General features: G+C 41.1%; 1 protein-coding gene across 1 annotated transcript; it reads right to left on the reverse strand.

Moving 5' to 3' along the window:
- Nucleotides 1-8657: 8657 nt before the first annotated feature.
- Nucleotides 8658-10511, reverse strand: LOC118402654 (dickkopf-related protein 1-like). The gene is made up of 4 exons (XM_035800828.1): nt 10103-10511; nt 9749-9890; nt 9385-9528; nt 8658-9271 (listed from the first exon to the last, which is right to left on the reverse strand). Exons 1-4 carry the CDS (start codon nt 10310-10312, stop codon nt 9018-9020), a joined length of 750 nt encoding a protein of 249 aa, XP_035656721.1. The 5' UTR covers nt 10313-10511; the 3' UTR covers nt 8658-9017.
- Nucleotides 10512-12436: the final 1925 nt, after the last annotated feature.

The following is a 12436-nucleotide window of genomic DNA, read 5'->3' on the forward strand; positions in this document are numbered from 1 at the left end:
CTATTTGGATTTCTGATGTAATTCAAAATGCCAAACCTTGAGGTTGTGACTCTTTTTTAAACTTTTTTTTTTTTACAGCAGACCCTGAGATTTCTGGGTTATCTTATCATTAGAGCTGCTGTGTGAGAGATTATTTTCACACAGCTCACCAGACTGTAAAACCGGAGGTTAATTGATATTGCCTTTGGGTGAAAGGGTCACTTCTTTTACCCAAAACATATCCCTTTTGGCAGTTTCGAGTTCTCAGAGATTTGTTTTGACCTCTTTCTCTTTTAGAGGAAGCGGGTGAGTGTCCTCAGGTAACGGTGAATGATCTTGCCCCAAGTCTTTTCACATGAATAGGCACCTTGAAAATAACCACACTACCGTAGCTGTTGGGGCAGAGAAGTTCTTTTGAAGTCTGGTAATGTACACCAACCCCTCCCAATTCCTCTCTGCTTTATTTATGGTATTTGTTTCAAGCACAGTTGAGAAGAAAGTGTTTTAGTTCATTCATATTCTGAGAGAAAAGGATGGTAGAGAAAACATTTGTATTTGTTTAAGATTAGTTGTTGATTATTTGTTTAATTAGTTTAACTATCGTACCCCATCAGAACCCAAATATAAGCTTGTAAAAAGCTGCTTGTTCTACTCCAATGTTTGTTAACAAAGCAAATGTAAACAAACACTATGGGCTCTGTTCAATCCGCATCGGGGAAGTTCAGCTTTACAGCGTGTTTGAAATTTAAAGGCAATGTTCTTGCTTTATAGTGGAGACTTCATTCCTAATAAATGTTGCCTATGTCGGCTCAATCGGAAATGGCCATCACGTTTCCACTGCAGAATCCGTAACCCTTCAGTTGTACAGCTTGAATAGAGCCTTAAAGCCTCAAAACGTGGTTAAAACTATCATTTTGATATCAAGGATGGTCAGTTGCTGCAGGCTCGGTTATTGTTTCAACTGCTGATTGGCCCTTTAAAGGGTTAGACCAATGGCCCTGGGTGAACTGGGTTATGTTGGGTGTAGGAAGTATTGAGGTTTTCTATCAGCTCTTCGAGTCCTTTCTTCCCTCCCCATCTGGCAGCTGGTTCATCATTGTCAATAGACACCAAAGTGCTAAATGTTGTTTGTCTTCAGATAGCGGCAGACCTGTGACTGCACAACTTTTTGAAGTGTGTCATCGAACTTTAAAAGCTGCCTACTGTTCCTGTTGGCAGACGAAGAGAGATAGTCATGTGTAAGTAATGGCCTGCATTAGATCCAGCGTTGTTTAACCCAATGGCTCAAACTGCCGGACAACAGCCGCCGAGAGGAGAAAATCCAACACATTTACACCTCTCCGAGATTTCAAGTTGTCTCCTCTTTCTTGTGGATTTATAGGCTTAAGCAAATGAGCTTGTGTGCAGCCCCCTCTTTGTCTGCTGTAAGTCAGTCTTTAGTGTAGAAACAAATGGGAACATGATGTGTTTCACGGGGGAAGAGGTGGTATCAAAAGCCAGACATGACATTTGTATGCTTTTTAGTTGATGCTCTGAACTGAATGCATCTATCTAGAAAGGCTGGTATGTCAGGATGTCTAGGAGGCCCAGTTTGTAGCATTGCCTGCCTGAATCAGACCTGTCTGCAGCTGTAGAGGACTGGGCTTGGACACTCATTCATAGTCTATGAAATGGGCCTTCATTAGATTTCATTATTTTATGTTATAGGCCTATGTGATTGGTACGTAGGCCTATATTATTTGACGGGATCTGATATTTACTGTACCAGGGGTTGTGGTTCTTTGCAACCTGGATGCATGTAGAGGTACGCTCGGCTTCATAATGACCTGTTTTGTATAAAAACTGTTTACAGACTGTTAAAAACCTTTGGCGACACCGACCTTGGCAGTTTTTGCATCATGAATAATTTTGGGGGTGTTGTAAAAAAGCCTGCGGACATTTTCTTGTTTTTTTCTGGACATGAGGAATATGCTAATTATGTTGATGTTGTTGAAAATACAAGGTTGTCGGTAAAAGAGGACCGCGGGCTCATTTTCAACATTTTAACTAAGTCCAAATATATATATATATATATATAAATATAAAAATGTGGTTTGTTTAGGCTCTCGGTGCATGAATATTTGCCATTGCAGGTAACGTTGAAATCCCATTTGTAGTAGTTGGCTTGAGGTTACACCGAAACAACATTTTGTTTTTCAAACCAGGTAGGACTGAAGCACTGGAATTTGTTGAATCTGTAATTTGTTATGACACTTACCTGAGAGGCCTTCAGTGGGCTTAATCTGGACAGATTTTGAGGCAACATTGTGGTGGTTGTGTGTTTGCTGGGATAGCAGTCTACTGTTAGTGGATTCGTTTGCATGTTCACAGGAAATTGACAAGAATAGTCTTCACATATGACTTTTCACCAGACATTAAATCATTATAGCTAAATACTTTCCATTCTTTAATTACTGCTATCAAGGTAATCCGCTTCAGTAACACAAGAATCACATGAACTCCTGCTGTCATGTTAAATCAACATGCGTCTGAGCCAAGCTGAGATTCACCATATCAAAGGACTGTCTCTGTGACTGAGTGGCAGAAGTAACCTGTGGTTAATGCTAGGATAATATTTTGGAACATACAGTATCACAGTCCTGCATTTGTGTGAATCATCAGCTCTTTCAAGCCAGCAAAACACGGTGTCGCGTTTTAGCGTTAAGAGTCTGAAGCAAAGCATCTATTTACCTTCCCTGGCTTACAAGGCTATAGTTGAGGTTAGGTTGGCTGTGGTGTCTTCCCACACGCGCGCAAACACACACGCACACACACACACACACACACACACACACACACACACACACACACACACACACACACACACACACACACACACACACACACACACACACACACACACACACACACACACACACACACACACACACACACACAGCTGGTCACAGTCCGGTGTGGCAGGCTCACCTTGGTTTGCCTTTCCTCCGCCCCCTTCACTGTAAATCAGAGGATTTACGACAGAGGCCAGCCACTCAGTTCATCATCACTTTCCTCTTTGTCTCTCTCTCCCGTATGTTACTATAGGGTAGTCAAGGATATTCCCTTTTAATGTCCACCTTATTATGTTATTATGTTGGAATATCATGGCAGTCTAGTAATCTTATGACAGCCCCCCTCAGCACAGAGAGGCTACACCTGCCTGGCACAGATGTAGCCTGGAGACATTAGCATCCTGCAGGAAAGTCTGTTGGACAACAATAGAAGTTCGATTTGAATGAATTGGAAAGAATTGGACGGAGGGAGTTTAAGCACACAGATTGTATTGATCGAGACAGCATGCTGCGTATCCTTGTCATTGCGGCTGTGACCAAATTCATGTTTCCAGATGAGAAATTCATCCCCATATCTGTGGTAGGCTGTCAATTTCTGTCTGGCAAAGAGGCAAGCATCTTCTGATTGAGTCCAATAAAGATTTTAAATATTATGCTTTTGGCAGAGATCAAGATATTTGGTTAGATAATGAGGGGGGAAAATTCAAAGTTTTATATAGTCTGTCTATAATACATCTGCAGTTCCCAGGCAATGTGGTAAACTGCCTTGTAAGCAATGTATTGGAAATGGACATAATCACTATTAGGCTACATATAAAGTACAATAGATGTTGATCCTTAAGCTTTTACACTCATGGGAATTGGCCTATATGGCTAAATTGAAATGTTTCTTACAGAGAAAATTTGAAATGCATAAGCATGGTAGAAAATGGAAGGAAACCGTTTGGAGCTATGGGGGAAATGATTAGGACAAAGTTGAGGACAAAGCAGTTCACCTGAAACAAGACTAAATCCAAACATTATGTCACTTTCTCCCGCATTTGTTGATAACGACATCTGAAAATACCCTGGGTACGTCCAATAACAAGATAACAGTATTCCTGGCAAATGTGGGGCAGATGCAGCATATGACCAACAAAAAAAAATGGTTTGAGTGAGAGGACTACCTGGTGTCTCCACAGTTCCTAAATCATTTCAATGCACTTTTATAAACTCAAAGAAGAGTCTTCAACTATAAGGTGTTTTTTGAGCTCTCCAAGCTGTGCCGTTGAGGAACTAGAGCAGGCACTCTTCCAGTTGTTTTGTTTGGAACACAACCCTGCATCCCTGCCATTACACAATAACTATTGTTGTTTATGCAATCCAAAAATGGACCATTATAAATCAGAATCTGGGTCAGGTGGGCATCATTTGAAAGCTTGTTCGATTGCCAATGCGACTAGCTAAGTTATACAATACAGTATTAGGCTTTCAAAAGGCAATTCAGAGAAACAGATCATTTTGGTGCGCATAGAATGGAGACATGAGTTAATCCAGGTGTGTGTGTTCCGCGGCAAATTTTCTTCACACTTAGACAAACAGGCTCGTTCTGTTCAGAACAACCCAGAGTATGACGCCATGTCATCTTGTAACTGTACATCAAACATAGTGATTATTAAGGTTGACACTGTTTATGACACAAGTTTTATATGGAAATGTAAAGTGCACATTTAGCTTGCTAGTATGACATCAAAGCGGTATTTATTATAATCTTGAACGTCTCATATTTCCAAATACACCTAGTCTTCTTAATTTATAGCATTTCCTTCACTCAGACACCAAAACATTTGCAACAGTTGCCTAATTAGCGGAGGGATGGGGGCAACTTCTTGTCGCGTGAGGTGCTCAAGTTCAGAACCGCCGCAAGTCAAAACCCATACAACGCTGCGAAGCGCAGAACTTGAGCTCTGACATAATTTATAGAATGTTAATGTACAGCCACTGTGTCCCAATTGATGTACTTATCAGTGCCCAAATCTGCCATTTTCAACACATACCGTACGGGTATTGGTGTAAAGGCCTACGGTAAATGCCATCAGCTAGCTTTTACTTGAAGATTGAAATCATTTCTGTCTCTGACCAGCCTTTGGGTAAACCCACAACAGTAAAGGTGTTTGACTGTTCCTGTCTGTTTGTGTGCTGACCCCGCAGACAGCCGTCTGCTCTTCAGACGCCCGTTCCTCTGTGAGCCCTTGTGTGTGACGCCGGACATCATTCCTGTTGGATCTTCACGTCTGTCATTTTCAAACGTGGCAGTCAGGCTGCTAGTAAAAATACACAGCTGCAAGTACCGGGTCATCTATGTTAATGCTGTAAACCACTTTTGCTGTATCACTGACCCAAAAACAAAATGACCAGGATGTTATGTTAAAATGGTTATGCACTTATTGTAAAAGAGTCAACGCCATGCTTTTTTATCGTACTTATTAACATCTGACATATTGCTTGTCTTTTTGAAGTCTAACAGCGGAAATATTGTTCTCGCACAAGTGCCATCTCCTGGAAGTGCAAAATCGTCACAGGTTATCCCTAATGAGTCACCACAGTTCATTTGCATCAGGGGCACATTAATTGGTACATCCCATTCAGCCATATCAACGGGAAGCTGTTGTGTGGCACACACACGTTATATCCAATAAGGTTAAATCCCCTGAATTATTCCAGTTCACGGGACGGAGAACATATTTATTGTCACGCCACTAATGGGCAGTGGGGAGGCGGAAGTGCAGTTTTAATTACTTATCATCTGTGCATCCTGTTTTCCCATCAAATCAACATCTTCAGTCCTTTGATGCCGACGTCAGAGGGCCAAAGATGGCAGTGTATCCACAGGTTGTGGGGCGACAATCTCCCTTCCTCGCCTCACCAGTTATGATCTTCATCATCTAAATGAAAGATATGAAAGATAATGAAAGATATCTACAGTAGTTTATATTCCATACACTTATATTGCTTACAGGTGAGTACTTCTTGGAAAAGAACAGCCTAGCAACATCCACATTCAGTAATAGGTATGGTAACAGAGTAACCCCTACCCATAATATCTACATATGTTACACCTGCTTTGGGTGCAACCAAATGAAGTCATGAGAGACTGGGACTTTGTGCACTTGAACTCTTCAACTCCATTAAAGAGATGTGTGTTGCAGTTGAATGTTAATACAGTCGATGAACACGCCAAAGGCTCCATCAAGGAGAAAGGTTCTAGGTGAGCAAGTGGACTATGCTGATGGTTATCTTTAGGTTTCATACTGTAGATGTTTAATGATTTGCATTGCAGTCGCTTGTGTGTGTGTGTGTGTGTGTGTGTGTGTGTGTGTGTGTGTGTGTGTGTGTGTGTGTGTGTGTGTGTGTGTGTGTGTGTGTGTGTGTGTGTGTGTGTGTGTGTGTGTGTGTGTGTGTGTGTGTGTGTGTGTGTGTGTGTGTGTGTGTGTGTGTGTGTGTGTGTGTGTGATCACAGATCCAATATCACTATCAACAGGTTTGTGTCGTGAATTACTCATCAGCATTATGAAGCTCTCTGCTTCTGAAAGCCTACATCCCATAAAAAAACATACAGTATATAGAACCACGTCTTGTCCTCAACATCCAGGTCAAGGAGAAACACAGGTTTGAGTGTGTGAGTTTAAAAGTACATACTTTACCAAACACAATGCCCATTTGACATAAAAGTTTTGGTGTTTTTCTAACTCTGTTTGTTTGCAAACCTCCAGTTACTTAACTACTCTTCATGAGGGGGTATTTGAGGTAGTCTGCAAACATTCACACTGTTGAGTAGAGGCCGAATTGCTATTTTATTGTATTGCACTGCAAAAGAGGATTCACGCTGAATGTTTGCAGATTCATTATGAGTGTATACCAGCAATATCTACTAAAAAGGGTTCCCTTTTCCTTTAGACATTTATATCAAATAGCAAGGCCCTTGTTTTGAAACTCTAAAGATACCAACTCTTTCCCTCACAGAATTAGCTGTTATACTGTATGTCTAGTGGGTCATTTCGAGTTTCCTCCTCACCATTGTGCTACATGAGATTCCATCCACCGATGTGTTGGGTCTTCCACCACCGTTGATGGTCTTGACAAAAAGCAAGAGGAAGCCTCTCTAGTGCTAGCTGATGCACATGTATGGGAAGCGGACAATTGCAAACTGTATAACCTGTGCTTTGAAATGCCTACCCCTCTGCTTTGTCATGCTTGACACCTTGAAGTAAATACTTAAACTCTGCAGTTCCTCGTTACCTATAAGGTGGGGGAACACAAAGAAAGTTGAATACTACATACCGAATCAACAAATACTTGACAGGGATGGATGTTTTGTGTACTATGTAATAGGAATGCTGAAGTATGTTAATGCAATGCCTCTTTAAAATGTAATTAATTTGTTCTAGCATCAGGCAAAGCTTGTACCCACGGTACACTTGTGGTCTGGGACAGGCATGACGACACTATCACCACACATCACTCATACCTCCCTGCAAGTTCAGAGTTCAACATCAGAGTTCACTTGGCTATCTGACTAAGCTGGGAGTTTAGAACCAAGCCTCCATTTGTTAGTTAGGACATACAGTTCTTCTGCTCAAGATGACCAGGCCAAAGGGAGTGTGGTGAGCCTCTCAGGTCATCTACAAGTCCATGCTAGGTAAAGTTCCGCCTTATCTCAGTTCACTGGTCACGATGGCAACACCCACCCGTAGCACGCGCTCCAGCAGGTGTATCTCACTGATCATCCCTAAAGCCAACACCTCATTTGGCCGCCTTTCGTTCCAGTTCTCTGCTGCCTGTGACTGGAATGAATTGCAAAAATCGCTGAAGTTGGAGACTTTTATCTCCCTCACCAACTTCAAACATCTGATATCTGAGCAGCTAACCGATCGCTGCAGCTGTACATAGTCTATCAGTAAATAGCCCACCCATTTTTACCTACCTCATCCCCATACTGTTTTTATTTACTTTTCTGCTCTTTTGCACACCAATATCTCTACCTGTACATGACCATCTGATAATTTATCACTCCAGTGTTAATCTGCAAAATTGTAATTATCCGCCTACCTCCTCATGCCTTTTGCACACAATGTATATAGACTCTTTTTTTTCTACTGTGTTATTCACTTGTTAATTGTTTACTCCATGTGTAACTCTGTGTTGTCTGTTCACACTGCTATGCTTTATCTTGGCCAGGTCGCAGTTGCAAATGAGAACTTGTTCTCAACTAGCCTACCTGGTTAAAGAAAGGTGAAATAAAATCAAATCAAAAAGTCACTCTCTAAAACAGCCACATGGAAGGCATGAGTAGCAAAGGGATGGATTCTAGTGTACATCAAATTATACAGCTCACTACAGTGGTAGATGTTTGATGTTGGGATTTGTCAAATAAAGGAACGTATCACAGTGATTCCCATATAGCCTAATACATTATTTTCATAATAAGTAGTGTTTTAGAACTGTAGCAATATGCATCGATAGTTATAAATGTGGTGTATACCTTGCGTCATGTTTTGGAATTGGTCAGACTAATGGAACAGCCAATATCAATCCTTTGACTGCATCATTTCAATTCCACATTCCCTTGGTAGGTCACTAAACGAGGAAATGATTGCGTGCAATTACAAACAACCATCTTGACCATGTACTGTTATAATCTCCACCCGGCACAGCCAGAAGAGGACTGGCCACCCCTCAGAGCCTGGTTCCTCTCTAGGTTTCTATATGGCACTTTGTGACATTGGCTGATGCAAAAAGGTCTTTATAGATACATTTGATTTGATGCAATATTGTGCAAATTATCTCATAAGACAGTAAAATATTTGAACACTCTTTATTTCAAATAAAAATATAAATTTATATCAGAATCTATATAAAGTTGTATAAATCACAGTGTTAATACATTTACAATAATGTGATAACAGCATAGAGAGAGCACCTTCTCCTCGAATAGTTGTTGTGACCAAAAATAATTAAGTGCCATTATCTATAAGTTATGTACAATACAGTAATTTACCGTAACAATCATATATCTCGAGTTCCATAGAGAAACAATCACAACTACTCTGCTATTTTTGAGTGACAAAAATCAGAAGAGCAGAACAAAACGGGTCTTGTCAGAAATCACATCAGTCCTCCAGTCAGACTTTCTGAAAGGCTACCGAAACCCCACGGATTGCCGCTGATTCAATGTCTTTGGCAAGTGTGCAGACTTCGAGATGCCTTGCCGTTGTGCTCCCCTCTCTGTGTTCTGCAGGACAAGCCGTCTCCACAGTCACACCGTTGAAATATCTCCAAACCGTGTGTGCCTTTCCTTTGGTGTTTGGTGCAGACCTGACCATCTTTCAACACTGGCTTGCAGATCTTGGACCAGAAGTGACGCGCGCAGCAAAGTCCCTCTGTGCAATCCGAAGACCTCAGGCAGCGCTTTCCTTCCAGACCTGAACAAATAAGTAAACTACATGAGCATATTGTTGGCTTGGTGTATAACAAGACATATATCACCCGGAGTCCATTTACCACGGTAAACATTATAACTGATTTGTTTACATACCTTTTGGGGTTTGTGAAAGATCTTGCGTGGGCAACTTGGAGTTCAGTTCCACTGTAGAGTTTTTCTCATGTGTATTGCTGGGTGGCACTATGTCCTCCATTCGGATGTGCTGAACCATGTCAGGATCGCTGGGTAAACACACTCCTAGGAAGGTAACAAGAAGATCAAACATGAGATGATGTGCTTGAAATTACACTAAGTCCTTTCAACAAGTGTGTTGAATTGCTTAAATTCAACTGACTACACTTCTCTTCAAAAGTTCAAAGCAGCGAGGAGTGGCTTCAGACACATCTTCTAAGGCTCTATTGAACAGATTTGACGGTGTAATTTAACATGAAAGAGCTGGGACTTGTAGGCGACTCACCATTGCTGCACTGGTTGCCCGGGCAGCACATAGTGTCCCGGATACAGCGCTTCCTGCGCCTCTTGCACGGGAGACATGCGCCTCGGGACACAAAGCATAAACCATGGTCACCGCACTCCTCGTCCGTGGAGCAACTCAAAGACTGAAAGAAGAGAGGTAGATGATTCATGTATGCATTTAGCTTTTAGAATAGTATCCAATTTAAATAATAGGCATATTGCCGATGGTAAAATGTTAATTTTAACGGAGGGAATCTATGGTCCATTTTTAAACCTCCAATTTCAACACAGTGTATAGCCTACTTTGATCAATATAAAATAGTTAACTTGTATGACAAATTGATGCTGGGCTTACCTGTATGGTATCAATTGCCATATTTTGGGTCCCGCTGTCAAATGAAAAGTCGGCTGGGCTCGCGCTTATCGGGTGACTCAGACCCGCCACTAAAGGTATGTTCTTGATGGCATTTGAGTTGAGAAGCACGGATCCAGCGCATGCAGAATCAAAGTATCCGACCAGCATGTAAAAGATAGCGGAATAACCGAATGGCAGCATCATTGCCATTGTAGAAATGGTTGTTGTATGTACAAATGGTACCAATTCCAAGATGCAATAGTAGCCTACAACTCGAGGGCAGATAGGTGTACTAGTAGGAGGAGTAAACTACCACTGTAATCCTAGGATTCCTGATGCAAGATTTATACATGCCGAGTTGTTTGCATCCCGCCCCCAGCCATGTGTAACAAAGGGGTGGATGACATTTCAAAGGGCTCGAATCATGACGCATCCCACAGCAAGTACCCATTGGCCGGGAATCCTATTCCAAAACATGTCGAGAATGTTTGTGTACAATGACTGTCAATGACTCGTCACGAGATGACACACCGACACATTTTTCCTCTAATGGACACGTTACCCCTATTACCGTTATGCAGCTACAGTCTTTCATTTGACTCATACGTTATCAGCATCTGGTCACATTTATTGATAACACTGGACATTTGCAGCCTATTTTATCCCAGAAAGGTGTCACTGGTTGCACTTAAATCGGTATTTCGAGATGACGAACATAACGGGGGCTACATTGTGTATATTGAGTAGTTTTTCGTTGTAAGCCTACTGTTAATAAATGTTTATACCTTTTTATAACGGAGGTCTATCAGGGGTCATCAAATGCCTCTGCAAATAGTGGCTCTTACTGACCCCAGGCGCCCCGTGGTTTTCTAATGGGTGATCATTAAAGACATTTACTCCCCATTAGCGGCATTTGAAATGCACTTGATTTGAAAAAAAAGTGGCGGGGATCAAAGGGGAATATGCAAATCGTGGAGAGTGAAACGTTTACTGAATTACTTATAAATATGGGTTGGTTGGCACCCTGCGATAAAGAATTCACATCGGTCTCTCTTTCACACTGTCTCTCTGAATTTCTTATGTAGCCTGTAAAACAATTAGACACAGAAGTAAATCAAATCAAATCAAATAGGCATATTCCCTTCCCCTCAGATAAAGCTGTTGTCAGCATAATTACCCCTACAGCACCTCTCATGATGTTGTAGCCTATTGTGCAAATTCCAACATTGTGGCATGATAATTAAGTTTCAATACATTGTATAAAAACTGTTGCTTGATATCGGGTTATGAAAGAAAACCTGTCCAGTTTTTAAAACTAGCCTGCTCTTAAATTAGGAATAGTGGATTAGAAAAAAGATTTGCAATATCCCAAAACATCCCATTTGAAATAAATTTAAAAAGGGGAAAATTAACAACATCTTTAAAATACTATAGGGACTTATATCATGATTGAATAAAATACAAACATATATTAAAGTTGTATTTTAAAGTGATTAAAATATTTTTCAAATCTTAACCATAGCCTAAATAACCGAACTAGATAATTGAGTGAAGTATTCAGGAACAAAATACGATTTAACCGTTTCAAAGTGCATGTTTGCCAAATAGCCTAGACAAAGCCTCTGAAATAAATGTCTTTGATGTTGTTGACAAAGGTTAGTTAGGCTTTAATAGGCCACCACAAGACAAACGTTCAATACACTTCATTTAACGTCAATTGGCAGCATTCATCCCGATTCGTTGGTCTTTAGGCTTTGTTTTAATTGTACATCCAAAGCCTACAGTGGTGTAAAATGAAGCTTGTGTGAAGGCCCCTTTGATGAGGACAGATCAAACAGTCCTGAACCCCCATGTCTTAATCAGACTCCGGCAGCTATGGCGTTTTTACAAACAGTCCGTTTGCTCGGCTTTTAGCGGGTTTTAACAGACTTTTTTCGGTTACTCAGCAAATTAATTTGGTTGGATGCCAGGTCTGTTTTGAAAACCTGGTTGCGGCCTAATCCATTCATGCTACAATAGAACCTCACTAGTTAGCCCATGTCCCTAAAGTGTTAAACAAACACACAATCCGTTTGTGTTCGGTTTAAATAATAAAGAGGCAGAAAATGTACTTTATAGTTTAGTTAGATAAGGTAATCTTTCGCCTGGAGGGTCAGGTGTTCTGAAAGCTCCCTCCTGTGGTCAGAGTGGTTATCAAAGGAAGTAATAACAGTGTAGTGTATTGGACATGTAATTCTATCAAATAAGCTGCCTTGTAGTTACCGACCCAGTACAAAATACCAGCACAGATCGGGGAGTAAGTAACCAGAGAACAGCTTCACCAAATGAAACGAG

Source organism: Oncorhynchus keta, chromosome 24 (genome assembly GCF_023373465.1).
Source record: "Oncorhynchus keta strain PuntledgeMale-10-30-2019 chromosome 24, Oket_V2, whole genome shotgun sequence".
In the NCBI taxonomy this organism is placed as follows: domain Eukaryota; kingdom Metazoa; phylum Chordata; class Actinopteri; order Salmoniformes; family Salmonidae; genus Oncorhynchus; species Oncorhynchus keta.

What these genes read in the sequence shown, in the direction of transcription:
- LOC118402654 (XM_035800828.1), bottom strand. Translation starts at nt 10,312, where the DNA reads ATGGCAATGATGCTGCCATTCGGTTATTCCGCTATCTTTTACATGCTG. An exon ending in GGGCAACCAGTGCAGCAATG is followed by an intron (nt 9,529 to 9,748) that starts GTGAGTCGCCTA and finishes TTACCTTCCTAG; the next exon opens with GAGTGTGTTTACCCAGCGAT. An exon ending in TCTTTCACAAACCCCAAAAG is followed by an intron (nt 9,272 to 9,384) that starts GTATGTAAACAA and finishes TTATTTGTTCAG; the next exon opens with GTCTGGAAGGAAAGCGCTGC.